This window comes from Coturnix japonica, unplaced genomic scaffold, assembly GCF_054131305.1.
Source record: "Coturnix japonica strain WE unplaced genomic scaffold, WE-NBRP24 Scf054, whole genome shotgun sequence".
NCBI classification, from domain to species: domain Eukaryota; kingdom Metazoa; phylum Chordata; class Aves; order Galliformes; family Phasianidae; genus Coturnix; species Coturnix japonica.
The window spans coordinates 1022650-1042308 of NW_028188957.1; the positions used below are offsets into that span (position 1 = coordinate 1022650).

Genomic DNA, 19659 nt, shown 5'->3' on the forward strand with positions numbered 1-19659 from the left:
GCCAAGTACCCCCAGTGAGCCCCACAGCCAGAATCCAATGGGGCGCAAGAGGTGAAGGGCCTGGAGGAGGGCTGCAGTAACAGCAGAGGACAGCAGACGTGATCCAAAACGACCCGAACATCTCAATTCCCCTTGGATACAAGGAGAAACCCACAACAGGAATCCACAAGGGCAAAATCCAGCGTCCAAAGTGTCAGCACAAAGGCTGGGGGGGAATTAAAACACCCCTGGAGGCCTCACCACCACCACCGCAATGTCTCAAAGCAGAGCAGCGATGCTGCAGGAACATTCAGCCTGCATTTAGGACTGCAGTATGGCTGCAAACAGGACATCACCACCACTGCAATGTCTCAGAGCACAGCGATGCTGCAGGAACATTCAGCCTGCATTTAGGACTATGGTCTGGCTGCAAACAGGACATCACCACCACTGCAATGTCTCAATGCAGAGCGATGCTGCAGGAACATTCAGCCTGCATTTAGGACTGTGGTCTGGCTGCAAACAGGACATCACCACCACTGCAATGTCTCAGAGCAGAGAGATGCTGCAGGAACATTCAGCCTGCATTTAGGTCTATGGTCTGGCTGCAAACAGGACATCACCACCACTGCAATGTCTCAATGCAGAGCGATGCTGCAGGAACATTCAGCCTGCATTTAGGTCTATGGTCTGGCTGCAAACAGGACATCACCACCACTGCAATGTCTCAATGCAGAGCGATGCTGCAGGAACATTCAGCCTGCATTTAGGTCTATGGTCTGGCTACAAACAGGACATCACCACCACCGCAATGTCTCAAAGCACAGCGATGCTGCAGGAACATTCAGCCTGCATTTAGGTCTATGGTCTGGCTGCAAACAGGACATCACCACCACCGCAATGTCTCAGAGCAGAGAGATGCTGCAGGAACATTCAGCCTGCATTTAGGACTATGGTCTGGCTACAAACAGGACATCACCACCACTGCAATGTCTCAGAGCATTGAGATGCTGCAGGAACATTCAGTCTGCATTTAGGACTATGGTCTGGCTGCAAACAGGACACCACCACCACTGCAATGTCTCAGAGCGATGCTGCAGGAACATTCAGCCTGCATTTAGGACTATGGTCTGGCTGCAAACAGGACATCACCACCACTGCAATGTCTCAAAGCGATGCTGCAGGAACATTCAGCCTGCATTTAGGTCTATGGTCTGGCTGCAAACAGGACATCACCACCACTGCAATGTCTCAGAGCAGAGCGATGCTGCAGGAACATTCAGCCTGCATTTAGGTCTATGGTCTGGCTGCAAACAGGACATCACCACCACTGCAATGTCTCAAAGCACAGCGATGCTGCAGGAACATTCAGCCTGCATTTAGGTCTATGGTCTGGCTGCAAACAGGACATCACCACCACTGCAATGTCTCAGAGCAGAGTGATCCTGCAGGAACATTCAGCCTGCATTTAGGACTATGGTCTGGCTACAAACAGGACATCACCACCACTGCAATGTCTCAGAGTGATGCTGCAGGAACATTCAGCCTGCATTTAGGACTATGGTCTGGCTGCAAACAGGACATCACCACCACTGCAATGTCTCAGAGCGATGCTGCAGGAACATTCAGCCTGCATTTAAGTCTATGGTCTGGCTGCAAACAGGACATCACCACCACTGCAATGTCTCAGAGCACAGCGATCCTGCAGGAACATTCAGCCTGCATTTAGGACTATGGTCTGGCTGCAAACAGGACATCACCACCACTGCAATGTCTCAAAGCAGAGTGATCCTGCAGGAACATTCAGCCTGCATTTAGGTCTATGGTCTGGCTGCAAACAGGACATCACCACCACTGCAATGTCTCAGAGCAGAGCGATGCTGCAGGAACATTCAGCCTGCATTTAGGACTATGGTCTGGCTGCAAACAGGACATCACCACCACTGCAATGTCTCAGAGCACAGCGATGCTGCAGGAACATTCAGCCTGCATTTAGGTCTATGGTCTGGCTGCAAACAGGACATCACCACCACTGCAATGTCTCAGAGCGATGCTGCAGGAACATTCAGCCTGCATTTAGGACTATGGTCTGGCTGCAAACAGGACATCACCACCACTGCAATGTCTCAGAGCACAGCGATGCTGCAAGAACATTCAGCCTGCATTTAGGTCTATGGTCTGGCTGCAAACAGGACATCACCACCACTGCAATGTCTCAGAGCGATGCTGCAGGAACATTCAGCCTGCATTTAGGACTATGGCCTGGCTACAAACAGGACATCACCACCACTGCAATGTCTCAGAGAGATGCTGCAGGAACATTCAGCCTGCATTTAGGACTATGGTCTGGCTGCAATCAGGACATCACCACCACTGCAATGTCTCAGAGCAGAGAGATGCTGCAGGAACATTCAGCCTGCATTTAGGACTGTGGTCTGGCTACAAACAGGACATCACCACCACTGCAATGTCTCAAAGCACAGCGATGCTGCAGGAACATTCAGCCTGCATTTAGGACTGCAGTCTGGCTACAAACAGGACACCACCAATGGGCTCTGATGGCCCCCAGGAGGCCCCTGCAGCACTGACCCACTGTCTGCCCCCGACCCAACGTGTGCAGGAAGGAAAGCGTGGAGCAAACAGCGCCATCGGTGCCACCCGTCCCCACATACATACTGCTTCATGGCTATCAGCTTGGAGTCCATGCTCTCCTGCTTTCCTTTCATCACCTGGATGTCGGTCAGCAGCTTGGTGACGTTGTCTTGCCGCACCTTGATGTCCTCGTTCTTTATGCTGGAAACCTGGGGGTACAAAGGCAGATGTCAGCAGTGCTTCCCTCCTAACAAACCCTTACTACAAACCCTTCCTAACAAACCCTTCCTACAAACCCTTCCTACCATCCGGCCATGGAAGAACCACAGCTCACATCATCAAAATCCATCAAAGTGCAAAGCAAACCCTCTGCAAAGGATGAGAACTGCAATGCAAACCCTCTGCAAGGGATGAAAAGTGCAAGGGATGAGAAGTGCAACTATGGGTCTCTATGCGTCTCTGTTTGTCTCTATGGGTCGCTATGTTTCACACTGTTCCCTCACTGAGGGATATGATTTAGTGTAGGGTTGTTAGAGTTAGGGTTCTGATTATAGGGTGCTATGGTTATAGGGTACTATGGTTATAGGGTACTATGGTTATAGGGTACTATGGTTATAGGGTACTGTGGTTATAGGGTACTGTGGTTATAGGGTACTATGGCTATAGGGTACTATGGGTACAGGGTACTATGGTTATGGGGTACTATGGTTATAGGGTACTATGGTTATAGGGTATTATGGTTACGGGGTACTATGGTTATAGGATACTATGGTTATAGGGTACTATGGCTATAATGTACTATGGTTATAGGGTACTATGGTTATAGGGTACTATGGTTATAGGGTTCTGGTTAGGCTGCAGTTGGACTTGATGATCTTCAAGGTCTTTTCCAACCTGGGTCATTCTATGATTCTATGGGTCTCTATGGGTCACTATGGGTCTCTATGGGACGCTATGGGTCACTATGGGTCTCTATGGGACGCTATGGGTCACTATGGATCTCTATGGGGTCACTATGGGTCTCTATATGTCGCTATGTTCCCTCACTGAGGGATATGATTTAGTGTAGGGTTGTTAGAGTTAGGGTTCTGGTTATAGGGTGCTATGGTTATAGGGTGCTATGGTTATAGGGTACTATGGCTATAGGGTACTATGGCTATAATGTACTATGGTTATAGGGTACTATGGTTATAGGGTACTATGGTTATAGGGTACTATGGTTATAGGGTTCTGGTTGGGCTGCAGTTGGACTTGATGATCTTCAAGGTCTTTTCCAACCTGGGTCATTCTATGATTCTATGGGTCTCTATGGGTCACTATGGGTCTCTATGGGACGCTATGGGTCACTATGGGTCTCTATGGGACTCTATGGGTCACTATGGATCTCTGTGGGGTCACTATGGGTCTCTATGTGTCGCTATTTGTCTCTATGGGTCTCTATGTGTCGCTATGTTCCCTCACTGAGGGATATGATTTAGTGTAGGGTTGTTAGAGTTAGGGTTCTGGTTATAGGGTACTATGGTTATAGGGTACTATGGTTATAGGGTGCTATGGTTATAGGGTACTATGGTTATAGGGTACTATGGGTATAGGGTTCTGGTTAGGCTGCGGTTGGACCTGATGATCTTTGAGGTCTTTTCCAACCTGGGTCATTCTATGATTCTATGGGTCTCTATGGGTCACTATGGGTCTCTATGGGACGCTATGGGTCACTATGGGTCTCTATGGGACTCTATGGGTCACTATGGATCTCTATGGGGTCACTATGGGTCTCTATGTGTCGCTATTTGTCTCTATGGGTCTCTATGTGTCGCTATGTTCCCTCACTGAGGGATATGATTTAGTGTAGGGTTGTTAGAGTTAGGGTTCTGGTTATAGGGTACTATGGTTATAGGGTACTATGGTCATAGGGTGCTATGGTTATAGGGTACTATGGTTATAGGGTACTATGGGTATAGGGTTCTGGTTAGGCTGCGGTTGGACCTGATGATCTTTGAGGTCTTTTCCAACCTGGGTCATTCTATGATTCTATGGGTCTCTATGGGTCACTATGGGTCTCTATGGGACGCTATGGGTCACTATGGGTCTCTATGGGACTCTATGGGTCACTATGGATCTCTATGGGGTCACTATGGGTCTCTATGTGTCGCTATTTGTCTCTATGGGTCTCTATGTGTCGCTATGTTCCCTCACTGAGGGATATGATTTAGTGTAGGGTTGTTAGAGTTAGGGTTCTGGTTATAGGGTACTATGGTTATAGGGTACTATGGTTATAGGGTGCTATGGTTATAGGGTACTGTGGTTATAGGGTGCTATGGTTATAGGGTACTGTGGTTATAGGGTACTATGGTTGTAGGGTGCTATGGTTATAGGGTGCTATGGTTGTAGGGTGCTATGGTTACAGGGTACTGTGGCTATAGTGTACTATGGTTATAGAGTACTATGGTTATAGGGTACCATGGTTATAGGGTACTATGGTTATAGGGTACTATGGTTATAGGGTTCTGGTTAGGCTGCGGTTGGACCTGATGATCTTTGAGGTCTTTTCCAACCTGGGTCATTCTATGATTCTATGGGTCTCTATGGGTCACTATGGGTCTCTATGGGACGCTATGGGTCACTATGGGTCTCTATGGGACTCTATGGGTCACTATGGATCTCTATGGGGTCACTATGGGTCTCTATGTGTCGCTATTTGTCTCTATGGGTCTCTATGTGTCGCTATGTTCCCTCACTGAGGGATATGATTTAGTGTAGGGTTGTTAGAGTTAGGGTTCTGGTTATAGGGTACTATGGTTATAGGGTACTATGGTTATAGGGTACTATGGTTATAGGGTGCTATGGTTATAGGGTACTATGGCTATAGGTTACTATGGTTATAGGGTACTATGGTTATAGGGTGCTATGGTTATAGGGTACTATGGTTATAGGGTACTATGGCTATAGGGTACTATGGTTATAGGGTGCTATGGTTATAGGGTACTATGGTTATAGGGTGCTATGGTTATAGGGTACTATGGTTATAGGGTACTGTGGTTATAGGGTACTATGGTTATAGGGTACTATGGTTATAGGGTACTGTGGTTATAGGGTACTGTGGTTATAGGGTACTATGGTTATAGGGTACTGTGGTTATAGGGTACTATGGTTATAGGGTACTATGGTTATAGGGTACTATGGCTATAGGGTTCTGGTTGGGCTGCGGTTGGACCTGATGATCTTCAAGGTCTTTTCCAACCTGGGTCATTCTATGATATATATATATATTCTATAACCTATAACTCTCCCTCCTGCTGCAAGGCCTGCTCCTCTTCAGCCCCTTCAGACACAGGGAGCTTCCCCCTGCCCAGCCAACCCAGGCAGTCACTGCTTGAATGGATGAAATGGAAACGAGGGCCACTCTGCTCCAATGACCCCAGAGACGGCCTGGTCTGCAGGGCAACACACTGCTGGGAGATGGAGGGGGACCCCCACAATGAACCCAACGCTGACATCAGTAAGGAAAGGTCCCCAAGCAAAAGGAACAGCTCCAGGGCAGGGAACGCAGCTGAGCAGCACCACTGTGAGCTGCTGGCAGAGCTCGGGGTTGTTCAGCCTAGAGAAGGTTGTGGGGTGACCTCACTGCAGCCTTTCAATACCTGAAGGGAACTCACACCCAGGAGGGGAGTAAACTCTTGGAAAGGGCTGACAATAGCAGGACATGGGGAAATGGTTTGAAGTTAAAAGAGGGAAGATTTAGGTTGGATGTCAGGGGGAAGATCTTCACTAGGAGAGTGGTCAGGCCCTGGAACAGGCTGCACAGGGAGGTTGTGGATGCCCCGTCCTTGGAGGTGTTCAAGGCCAGGTTGGACGGGGCCATGGGCAACCTGATCTATGGGGATCTATGGGGTCTATGGGGACTCTATGGGGATCTATGGAGATCTATGGGGATCTACGGTGGTCTCTATAGGGTCTCTATGGGGATCTACGGTGGTCTATGGGGTCTCTATGGGGATCTATGGGGTCTATGGGGTCTCTGTGGGGATCTATGGGGTCTCTATGGGGATCTATGGGGTCTCTATGGGGATCTATGGTCTCTATAGGGTCTCTATGGGGATCTACGGTGGTCTATGGGGTCTCTATGGGGATCTATGGGGTCTACGGGGTCTCTGTGGGGATCTATGGGGTCTCTATGGGGATCTATGGTCTCTATAGGGTCTCTATGGGGATCTGTGGGGTCTTTGGGGTCTCTATGGGGTCTCTATGGGGATCTATGGGGTCTCTATGGGGTCTCTATGGGGATATACGGTGGTCTCTATAGGGTCTCTATGGGGATCTACGGTGGTCTATGGGGTCTCTATGGGGATCTATGGGGTCTATGGGGTCTCTGTGGGGATCTATGGGGTCTCTATGGGGATCTATGGGGTCTCTATGGGGTCTCTATGGGGATCTATGGTCTCTATAGGGTCTCTATGGGGATCTACGGTGGTCTATGGGGTCTCTATGGGGATCTATGGGGTCTATGGGGTCTCTGTGGGGATCTATGGGGTCTCTATGGGGATCTATGGGGTCTCTATGGGGTCTCTATGGGGATCTATGGTCTCTATAGGGTCTCTATGGGGATCTACGGTGGTCTATGGGGTCTCTATGGGGATCTATGGGGTCTACGGGGTCTCTGTGGGGATCTATGGGGTCTCTATGGGGATCTATGGTCTCTATAGGGTCTCTATGGGGATCTGTGGGGTCTTTGGGGTCTCTATGGGGTCTCTATGGGGATCTATGGGGTCTCTATGGGGTCTCTATGGGGATATACGGTGGTCTCTATAGGGTCTCTATGGGGATCTACGGTGGTCTATGGGGTCTCTATGGGGATCTATGGGGTCTACGGGGTCTCTGTGGGGATCTATGGGGTCTCTATGGGGATCTATGGTCTCTATAGGGTCTCTATGGGGATCTGTGGGGTCTTTGGGGTCTCTATGGGGTCTCTATGGGGATCCATGGGGTCTCTATGGGGGTCTATGGGGTCTCTATGGGGTCTCTATGGGGATCTATGGGGTCTCTATGGGGGTCTAAGGGGTCTCTATGGGGATCTATGGGGTCTCTATGGGGATCTATGGGGTCTCTATGGGGTCTCTATGGGGATCTATGGGGTCTCTATAGGGTCTCTATGGGGATCTATGGGGTCTCTATGGGGTCTCTATGGGGATCTATGGGGTCTCTATGGGGGTCTAAGGGGTCTCTATGGGGATCTATGGGGTCTCTATGGGGTCTCTATGGGGTCTATGGGGTCTCTATGGGGATCTATGGGGTCTCCTGGGCAACCTGATGTAGTAAATGTGTACGTTTGGTGGCCCTGCCAGGCAGGGGGGTTGGAACTACATGATCCTTGAGGTCCTTCCAACCCGGGTCATTCTATGATTCTCAGAGCATCGGTGCAGGGGACCAGCCGCCCTCCCAGCTCCTGGTGCAGGTTCAGCAGCTCACCCAGCACACACTTATGCTGGTAGCACACACTTATGCTGGTAGCACACACTTATACTGGCAGCACACACACTGGTATCACACACTTACGCTGGTGACTTTCCTCTTGATGTTCTCCAGCAGATGCTCCTGGCCGCGGATGAAATAGGGATGTTGGAACTCGGTGTCGTCCTTCTCCGGCTTCACCAGCCCCCCCTGCTCGATGTGCACCACCTTCCTGAAGCCATCTGGAAACAAACAGGGAAAGCATTGAAGGTTAAACATGGGCTTCAGAAAGCAGAGGGGAGCTCAGGGCCCCCCCAACACTTCAATACACACTGCTGTCAGCGCTGGGCTCCATTCAAACTGACCTCCCCCCCAATAAACGTGTTGTGGAACACAAATCTCCGCTCTCCCCAAGCCCATTTCTGCTGCTGACAGGCTGGAATGGCTGGCACTGAATGGGGGGGCTGCAATCAGCCTCCCTGCTCCCCAATCTCAGCCCCAGGTCTGCAGGGAAGCACCCAGCATTGCCCAGCATCCATCACACGCTGCCCCCCAGCCCCGAGCTCAGCAGCTCTGTTTAATGGGGGCATTTCTCATCAGCCATCTGCTAAATCCTTCAGCTCCAAACCATCTCCCCTCATCCTGCTGTTATCCTCCCTTTCATAGAGCCCACTCCCCTCCTGTCTGTGGGCTCCCTTTGGGTCCTGGCAGGCTGCACTGAGCTCACCCCGCAGCCTCCCCTTCTCCATGCTGAACAAGCCCAGCTCCCTCAGCCTGTCTTTGTACTGGAGGTGCTGCAGCCCCCTGAGCATCTTGGTGGCCTCCTCTGCACCCTCATCCAGCAGCTCCCTGTCTTGTATTGGAGCCCCACACCTGGATGCAGCGCTGCAGATGGGTCTCCCAAAGGCAGAGCAGAGAGGGACGATCCCCCCCCTGCCCCTGCTGGCCACCCCTCTGCTGATGGAGCCCAGGATCCCGTTTGATTTCTGAGCTATAAGCACGCATTGCTGGTTCATATGAAGCTTTTCACCCACCAGGACCCCCAGGCCCTTGTCTGCAGGGCTGCTCTCAAGGATTGCTTTGCTCCTTCCATGTATAAACGCATGGCGTTCCTCCAGCACAAGTGCAAAACCTGCACTCTGCTGTGCTGAACATCATTATAATCAACCGGGCCCAACTTTCAATCCCAGTAATGGACTGAATGGGATCAACCCAAGTGCCACATCCCCTCAATACCTCCAGAGCTGGTGCCCCCACGTCCACCCTGGGCAGCCCATGCCAACATCCAACGGTTCCTTGGGAGAAGAAACCATTCCCCATCCCCAGGCTGAGATCCAAGAGCCTGGCTCAGAGCAGGAAGGCCATTAGGACACCTCAAGGTCTTCCAAAGGGTCTCGGCTACATTTGGACTTGATGATCTTCAAGGTCTTTTCCAACCTGGGTTAATTCTATTTCTGATCCTTCCTGTTCCCATGAAGGCACTGTAGGAAAGTTTTGCTCCCATCTTAGTTGGGAAGAGGCTGAACCTGCAGGGCTGAGCTTTGAGGGCAGCACAGAGGAGGGCACGGGGATGCTCATACAGCACCTCCATATGGGGACAGGATGACAGCTGGGGAGCTGAAGGATCTGAGACCCCAGCACAGCCTCCCAGAGTTACAGGGAGCCCAGAAACAGGAGGAGAGTGAGTTAAATAAGTGATGGGAGCAAAGGGAACAGCTTTAAGCTCAAAGGGGGAGAAACAGGAGGAGAGCGAGGTAAATGAGAGTGATGGGAGCAAAGGGAACAGCTTTAAGCTCAAAGAGGGGATGTGGGGCTCAGATATGGGGAAATCCTCCAACCAGAGGAGCTGTGGGTCCCCATCCCTGGAGCTGCCCGAGGCCGTGGGGGGGTCCTGGGCAGCCTGAGCTGGGGGGCAGCCAACACACGGCAGGGCTTGGGATGGGAGATCCCTTCCAACCCAACCATTGTATGGTTCTATGATCTTTAAAGACCCTTCTAATGCAACAACTCTGTGGTTTCATGGTTCTGTTATTTTTGAGGTTCCTTCCAACACAAGCCGTGATGTGATTCCATGACTCTATGATCTTTAAGGACCCTTCCAACCCATACTGTGTCACTGTGATCTTTAAAGACCCTTCTAACCCAACCATTTGATGGCTCTATGACCATAAAGGATCCTTCCAACCCTACCCAACCCAATCCAAACCATTCTACGGTTCTATGACTTTTCAAGACCCTCCCAAGTGAAGAGTGAAAAGTTTCCGCATGTCACAACCCAACCCAATCCATCCCACTGCTCTATGACCTTCAAGGACCCTTCCAACCCAATCCATTCCATGGCTCTATGACCTTCAAGGACCCTTCCAACCCAATCCATCCCATGGCTCTATGACCTTCAAGGACCCTTTCAAACCAATCCATTCCATGGCTTTGTGATCTTTAAGGACCATCCCAGCCCTACCCAACCCAACCCAATCCATGGTTCTGTGACCTTTAAGGATCATTTCCAACTCAACCCAACCCAATCCATCCCATGGCTCTATGACCTTCAAGGACCCTTCCAACCCAATCCATCCCATGGCTCTATGACCTTCAAGGACCCTTCCAACCCAATCCATCCCATGGCTCTATGACCTTCAAGGACCCTTCCAAACCAATCCATTCCATGGCTTTGTGATCTTTAAGGACCATCCCAGCCCTACCCAACCCAACCCAATCCATGGTTCTGTGACCTTTAAGTATCATTTCCAACTCAACGCAACCCAATCCATCCCATGGCTCTATGACCTTCAAGGACCCTTCCAACCCAATCCATCCCATGACTCTATGACCTTCAAGGACCCTTCCAACCCAATCCATCCCATGGCTCTATGACCTTCAAGGACCCTTCCAACCCAATCCATCCCATGGCTCTATGACCTTCAAGGACCCTTCCAACCCAATCCATTCCACAGTTCTATGATCCCCAAGGACCCTTCCAGCCCAATCATGCTGTGGTTCTACGATGCAGAGACTGGACGTATCACACCGTGACAAGATCCGGTGCTCAGCTGTCCAAGGGATCCTCCAGAACACAAAGGGCCCCACAGCAACACCCCACAGCCTTCAAGGTGATGAAAGGCAATGGAAATATCACCCCCTGCTACAGCTGAGAGCCTTCAAGATCTCAGCTGGAGATCAGTGCTCGTCTCCATGGGGCTGCAAGGCAGGGCTGCTCGCAAGGCGGGCTTTGCACATAGAAATATGCTGTGCAGTTTGAGCAACGTCCATCTCCTGCAGCACAGGATGAGTGGTGGTGGACAGACCCTGAACTGTTTGGATACACAGACCTCACCTCCATCAGCTTTACCTGAACCAAAGCACTCAAATGCAGCACAAGCGGAGAAATCCCCCTTACAGCTCCCCATCCTTAATGCTGAGTGGGAAGAGCTGGATCACGTTAAAGCACAGCTTCAACTTGCACAAAGAAAGGGAAGCAGGAACACCTGAAAGTGCTGCTTACGTTTCCTCATCTGCAATGCAAGACCCAAAACCCGGCGTACTGACACCAAAATGGCGCATCACACAGTCAGCCCCACGAGACAAAGGGACAAAGATCAGGGAATAGTGGAACCATTGAGGGCAGGAGGGATTTCTGACATCCACAAGTACAACCCCAACCCAGCAGGGCTGTGAAGGGGACCTGGGCAGCCTGAGCTGAGGGCAGCACCAGCCCAGGGCAGGGGTGGTGATGGGGGGTCCCATCCAACCCAACCATGCTGTGATTCCATGGCTCTGTGATCTGTAAGGACCCTTCCAACCCAACCATCCCATGGCTCTGTGATCCACAAGGACCCTTTCAACCCAACCATCCCATGGCTCTGTGATCCACAAGGACCCTTTCAACCCAACCATCCCATGGCTCTGTGACCTTGAAGGACCCTTCCAACCCAACCATCCCATGGCTCTGTGATCTTTAAGGACCCTTCCTACCCAACCATTCCATAGCATTGATCTACATGGATCCTGCCAACCCAACCATTTCATAGCTCTATGATCTGTAAGGACCCTTCTAACCCAACCATCCCATGGCTCTGTGATCTGTAAGGACCCTTCCAACCCAACCATTCTATGGCTCTGTGATCTCTAAGGATCCTTTCAACTCAACCCAATCATTCTGTGGTTCTGATATCTTTACGGACCCTTCTAATCCAGCCATTCCACAGCTCCTGACCTTCAAGGACCCTTCCAAACACAACCTAACTATACCACCCTAACTCTAACACCCCTCCGCTAAAGCATGTCCCTGAGAAAGGACCCTTCCAATCCAACCATCCCATGGCTCTATGACCTTTAAGGACCCTTCCAACCCAACCATCCCATGGCTCTATGACCTTTAAGGACCCTTCCAACCCAACCATCCCATGGCTCTGTGATCTTTAAGGACCCCTCCTTCCAATCCAAGCAATCCAAGGCTCTATGACCCTTTAAGGACCCTCCCAACCCACCCACTCCATAATTCTACAATCTCTAAGGAACCTTCCAACCCAACCACTCCACAACTGTATGACCTTGAAGGACCCTTCCAACCCAATCCAAGCATTCCGTGGCTCTATGATCTTAATGGACCCTTCCAACCCAACAATTCCAAGGCTCTGAAGTCTTTAAGGACTCTTCCAACCCATCCATGACTCCACGATGACACAGATCCAGTCCAGCATCACCCTTGATTATCTGGCATGGTTTGACATTTGGGCACCTCCTCCTCAGCTGCAAGGGGAGGTGGAATCCCCTCATCCCCTGGTAACTCTCAACACTTCTCAGAGGATGGGAGCAAACCAGCTGCCGCTCCTCAGCTACACACCAGCACCACTAAAAGGCAATAAATGTCTGCTGGGACACCGTGCAGCAAAAGGCCTGTGCCATAACATGGTGTTCACAACAGGAACAGCTCCAGGACATGACCTGCTCTGCTCATTGCACTCGGTGATAAACCCAGTGCTGGGTGCTGCACTTCAGCCCTGATGCAACAAAGTCAGTGTGGAACGGGATGCAAATGACTGAAAGCTGGAGAACAGCCCAGGAGAATCAAACCCAGCTCTGGTTACTCTTAGGGGGAAGAAAAGGGGAAATAAATAGCAGAGAGGATTGAAGAGAGGAATCAAGTTGTGGCAGCAGAGATTAGATTGGATATCAAGAAGAGTTTCTCTATGGAAAGGGCAGTTGGGCACTGGGAGGGGGGGGGGGCTCCATCCCTGCAGGGATTTTGGAGACACGTGGATGTGGCTCTGGGTCCTTCTCAACCTCAGTGATTCCCTGATTCCAACTGGAGGCTCAGAAGGTGCAGGTGAGGGACAGAAAGGGCAGATGAGGATCAAAAAGGGCAGATGAGGATCAAAAAGGACAGGGGAGGGACAGAAAGGGCAGGGGAGGAAAAGAAAGGGCAGGGGAGGGACAGAAAGGGCAAATGAGGATCAAAAAGGGCAGGGGAGGGACAGAAAGGGCAGGGGAGGATCAGAATGGGCAGGGGAGACTCAACACCATCAGGACAACCCAGAGATGGAGGCACCCAATGGACCGAGATCCTTCCAGCCCCGCTCTGAGAGCTGCAGCCCTAACACGAGGGAAGTTAAGAGCTGTTGAGAAGAGCGAGTTCACTCAGCATCTGCTTTCCATAACGCTGACCGCAACGGCCCCTGCAGAAACAGGCGGAAAATGAACAAGCTGCTGCTCTGTGTGTGTGTGTGTGTGTGTGTGTGTGTGTGTGAACTGGACGCGTTCCAGCCCCGTTCCTCCTTCATTGCAGGGCTGGCATCGAGCACAAAGGCTGCACTGAGAGCTCCTCAGCTAATTAACGGGGCTGCCCAGATGAAAGGAGTCCCACGGCTCTTTTCATCCAGCACCAGTTTGCAGCGCTGTTAAGCCCATCAACCACCTTCAACTTATTGCTGGGTCCCCAAAACGGAATGGGTGCAAAGGCTGCAAAGGCTGCAAACACTCCCTGGGTTAAAGCTGGGTCCCCCCTGCAGCCCTGAGCCCCATGAGCTGCAGGGAGGGACCCGGAGGGACCCCCCTCCCCCTTATCCCCCCCAATACTCACACATGTTGAGCTGCCGCACGAAGCTGGCCATGTTGTTGTGCTTGAAGTACTTGGGCAGCACCTCCTTGGCAAACTGTCCTTGGTCAAACACATGGAAGCTGTTTCCACTCTGTGCAGAACAAAACAGAACAGCAACGTTATCAGCCGCGATCACAACAAGAAGGGGAGTGAGGACTGGAACTGGATGGGGCTCGCGGGCCTTTCCCACCCAACCCATCCTTTGGTTCTGTGCAGCCCATCCATCCATCCATCCATCCATCCATCCATCCATCCATCCATCCATCCATCCATCCCTTCCCTTTTCCCTCCCCACATACCAGCCCTGGGGTTCTGGAGGACCGATATGGGCCCCACCTCATGAGGATCCTCAGCTTGTTACCACCCGAGCAAGGCAAGATAGAATCATAGAATCATAGAATGACCCAGGTTGGAAAAGACCTTGAAGATCATCAAGTCCAACCGCAGCCAAACAAGAACCCTATAACCATAGTACCCTATAACCATAGTACACTATAGCCATAGTACCCTATAACCAGAACCCTAACTCTAACAACCCTACACTAAATCATATCCCTCACTGAGGGAACAGAGCGAAACACTGCGACACATAGAGACAAATAGTGACACATAGGGACCCATAGTGACCCCACAGAGATCCACAGTGACCCATAGCATCCCACAGAGACCCATAGTGACCCCACAGAGATCCATAGTGACCCATAGCGTCCCACAGAGACCCATAGAGACCCATAGTGACCCCACAGAGATCCATAGTGACCCATAGCGTCCCATAGAGACCCATAGTGACCCATAGAGACCCATAGAATCATAGAATTACCCAGGTTGGAAAAGACCTTGAAGATCATCAAGTCCAATCACAGCCTAACCAGAACCCTATAACCATAGTACCCTATAACCATAGTACCCTATAACCATGGTACCCTATAACCATAGTAACCTAACTCTAAAAACCCTACACTAAATCATATCCCTGAGCACCACATCCAAACGACTCTTAAACACACCCAGGGATGGCGATTCAACCACCTCCCTGGGGAGATCCTCAGGGATGGGGATCAGCTCCTGACACCATCCATGTTCACTGTGCTGCTGCCAGGACCTGAACCAGAGCCCATGCCCAGGCACCAGGCTGGGGTATGGGATGGACTTTGGCACCATTTCCCTTCTGGGATTCTATGACTCTACAGAGCTTGGCTATGGGACTTGGGTATAGGGCTTTGGCACGGGATTTGAGTACAGAGCTTGGGTATGGGACTTTGGCATGGAGCTTGGGTATGGGAAGTGGGCATAGAACTTGGGTAGTGGTCCTGGGTATGGGGTTTGGGTACGGGACACTGGCATGAAGCTTGGGGTTTGAGCATGGGCATTGGGTACGGGACTCTGGCATGGAGTCTGTGTATGGGATGAAAGTGTGGGGTTTGGGCATGGGACTGGCATGGGGTTGGAATACATCCCTGCTCAGTGCAGGGCTGTTGGACCAGATGACATCGCCATCCCTGGGTGTGTTTAAGAGTCGTTTGGATGTGGTGCTCAGGGATATGATTTAGTGTAGGGTTGTTAAGAGTTAGGGTACAATGGGTATAGGGTACTATGGTTATAGGGTACTATGGTTATAGGGTACTATGGTTATAGGGTTCTTGTTTGGCTGCGGTTGGACTTGATGATCTTCAAGGTCTTTTCCAACCTGGGTCATTCTATGATTCTATGATTCTATGACCTTCAAAGGTCCCTTCCAACCCTAAGGACTCTGTGGTTCTATGGGACTCAGGCATTGAGCCCAGGCATAGGGGGTGGATAAAGGACCTGGAGACAGGGTTTGGGTAAGGAATTACTTGTGCACAGAGCTGGGGCTCAGGACACGGTCACAGAGCCGGGTGTGGGGCTCAGGCATAAAGTTTGGGGCACGCGGCTGCAGCTCGGGCACCAGCACCAACTGCCTGCCCCACCAGCAGCCAGCCCCGCGCTGCCACCGTGCTGCCATTAAGCTGCTCTGCGGCACAGCCAGCACCGCAGCACTCCCTGGGGGACCCAGAAGGGTCCTTATAGATCACAGAGCCATGGAATGGTGCCCAGCTCTCAGATGATTCTATGGTTGAGTTGGAAGGGTCATGAAAGACCATAGAGATACAGAATAGTAGGGTTGGAAGGGTCATGAAAGACTATAGAGATATAGAATGGTTGGGTTGGAAGGGTCATGAAAGACAATAGAGATATAGAATGGTAGGGTTGGAAGGGTCATGAAAGACCATAGAGATATAGAATGGTTGGGTTGGAAGGGTCATGAAAGACCATAGAGATGTAGAATGGTTGGGTTGGAAGGGTCATGAAAGACCATAGAGATATGGAATGGTTGGTTTGGAAGGGTCATGAAAGACCATAGAGATGTAGAATGGTTGGGTTGGAAGGGTCATGAAAGACCATAGAGATATAGAATGGTTGGTTTGGAAGGGTCATGAAAGACCATAGAGATGTAGAATGGTTGGGTTGGAAGGGTCATGAAAGACCATAGAGATATAGAATGGTTGGGTTGAAGGGTCATGAAAGACAATAGAGATATAGAATGGTTGGGTTGGAAGGGTCATGAAAGACCATAGAGATATAGAATGGATGGGTTGGAAGGGTCATGAAAGACCGTAGAGATATAGAATGGTTGGGTTGGAAGGGTCATGAAAGACCATAGAGATATAGAATGGTTGGGTTGGAAGGGTCATGAAAGACTATAGAGATATAGAATGGTTGGGTTGGAAGGGTCATGAAAGACCATAGAGATATAGAATGGTTGGGTTGGAAGGGTCATGAAAGACTATAGAGATATAGAATGGTTGGGTTGGAAGGGTCATGAAAGACCACAGAGATATAGAATGGTTGGGTGGAAGGGTCATTCAAGATCACAAAAGCATGGGTTGGTTGGGTTGGAAGGGCCCTTACAGGTCAAAGAGCCACAGAGGGGTTGAGTTGGAAGGGTTTTGTATTCAGTGCTCTGACGAGGACGGCCCAAACCACACAGCTGGTAATCTGTTAATTGGCCGCTGGTCCCAATTAGCCGCTTCCTGCAACAGCCGCTGCCTCCTGAGCAAATTAAGCCGAGCCGTGCAGGCTGAGCGGCAATGCCAACATCTGGGAGCGAATTAAAGCAATTCCACACGCTGCCAGTCTCGGTGCATGGGCCCGGGGCACAGCGGGGCAGCCAGGTGGGGATGGGGCTGCTCTGAGCCCACGGCCCCATAGACAGCTGCTGTCAGAACGGGAACAGCTCGGAGCAGAGCAATGCACTGCAGGAACCACGAGGGATGGGGCTGTGTAGGATCACACCGGGACCTGGGATGAGCCACTGTAGGATCACACCAGGACCCGGGATGAGCCACTGTAGGATCACACCAGGACCTGGGATGAGCTATTGGTAAAGGGTGATAGAGCACTGCTTCCCAATGGGGGACAGCACCCATCACCGCCCCCACCTGGACACGGAGCTGCTGATCCTGACCCTAATCCAACCCCCACCCCTAAAACCATCCACCCCAAGTCCAACTGCAGGCTGAGCAGCTCTGCAGCACAACAGCAGCTGCCCTTCCTTTGACCACCGGTGCCATCACTGTGACCCCACAACCAGCAGCCCAGACCCACCCCATCCAGGCGGCTCTGGGACCCACGGTGCCATTCCATCAAGCCCGGCCCCCATCAGCTCTCTGGCACAACAGGAGCTGCTCTGTTATACGAGCACCTGCAAAGCAGCTGCAGGAGGATTTTCATTCTGGCAGAGCCACACGAGAGCTCCAAACGCATTCCAGAACCTGGATCTCGTTCCAGAACCTGGATCTCGTTCCAGAACCTGGATCTCGTTCCACAACCTGGATCTCGTTCCACAACCTGGATCTCGTTCCAGAACCTGGATCTCGTTCCATGACGCAGAGCTGACCCCGTCCCACCGAGCCCTGCAGTTGCCAGCACAGCACTAAAGAGCCAGGACTGCACACAGCCGGGCTCACAACTGCACCTGCCCTCACTGCACCCAGGTGGGATTAATGCACCACACTGCACCCAGGTGGGATTAATGCATCACACTGCACCCAGGTGGGATTAATGCACCACACTGCACCCAGGTGGGATTAATGCATCACACTGCACCCAGGTGGGATTAATGCACCACACTGCACCCAGGTGGGATTAATGCACCTCACTGCAGCCAGGTGGGATTAATGCACCACACTGCACCCAGGTGGGATTAATGCACCTCACTGCACCCAGGTGGGATTAATGCACAACACTGCACCCAGGTGGGATTAATGCACCTCACTGCACCCAGGTGGGATTAATGCACCACACTGCACCCAGGTGGGATTAATGCACCTCACTGCACCCAGGTGGGATTAATGCACCACACTGCACCCAGGTGGGATTAATGCACCACACTGCACCCAGGTGGGATTAATGCACCACACTGCACCCAGGTGGGATTAATGCACCTCACTGCACCCAGGTGGGATTAATGCATCACACTGCACCCAGGTGGGATTAATGCACCACACTGCACCCAGGTGGGATTAATGCACCTCACTGCACCCAGGTGGGATTAATGCATCACACTGCACCCAGGTGGGATTAATGCACCACACTGCACCCAGGTGGGATTAATGCACCACACTGCACCCAGGTGGGATTAATGCACCACACTGCACCCAGGTGGGATTAATGCACCTCACTGCACCCAGGTGGGATTAATGCACCTCACTGCACTCAGGTGGGATTATTACACATTGGCACCTGGGCTTTTCTTGGCTGCTGGGTGAGTTTGCTCCTGCAGAAGCCCCTCCAGCTCTTGGTCTCAGTGTGGCTCCCCTCCAGCACTGACCACTGACATGTGCCACGCTGGCATCCCAAATCCATGCAACGGTGGCACCCCAGGGCTTTGCCACATTGGCACCCCATGTCCTTGCCACATTGGCATCCCAAGCCTTTTCTACATTGGCATCCCAAGCCTTTTCCACACTGGCACCCCAAGTCTTTTCCACACTGGCACCCCAAGCCTTTTCCACATTGGCATCCCAAGTCCTTGCCACACTGGCATCCCAAGCTGTTTCCACATGGGCACCCCAAATTCTTGCCACACTGGCATCCCAAGCTGTTTCCACATTGGCATCCCAAGTCCTTGCCAAACTGGCACCCCAAGCCCTTTCCACACTGGCATCCCAAACCCCTGCCACATTGGCACCCCAAGCCTTTTCCACATTGGCAACCCAAGCCCTTGACACACTGGCACCCCAAATCTTTGACACACTGGCACCCCAAGCCCTTGCCACATTGGCATCCCAAGCCTTTTCCACACTGGCACCCCAAGCCTTTTCCACATTGGCATCCCAAGCCTTTTCTACATTGGAATCACAAGTCTTTTCCACATTGGCACCCCAAGACTTTGCCACATTGGCACCCCAAGCCTTTTCTGCATTGGCACCCCAAGCCCTTGCCACGTTGGCACCCCAAGCCCTTGCCCAAATTTGGCACCCCAAATTCTTGCCACACTGGCATCCCAAGCTGTTTCCACATTG

At 51.5% G+C, this 19659-nt stretch overlaps 1 protein-coding gene across 4 annotated transcripts in view; it reads right to left on the reverse strand.

Moving 5' to 3' along the window:
- Nucleotides 1-19659, reverse strand: part of HSF1 (heat shock transcription factor 1) — a 79253-nt gene that overhangs the window by 40321 nt on the left and 19273 nt on the right. For all 4 annotated transcript variants that reach the window (XM_085533137.1, XM_085533135.1, XM_085533136.1 and 1 more), the window contains exons 2-4: nucleotides 14096-14204; nucleotides 8122-8258; nucleotides 2656-2780 (exon numbers count right to left, since the gene is read on the reverse strand). In XM_085533137.1, the coding sequence (XP_085389263.1) occupies nucleotides 2656-2780; nucleotides 8122-8258; nucleotides 14096-14204 (371 nt within the window). The remainder of the gene's footprint in view (nucleotides 1-2655; nucleotides 2781-8121; nucleotides 8259-14095; nucleotides 14205-19659) is intronic.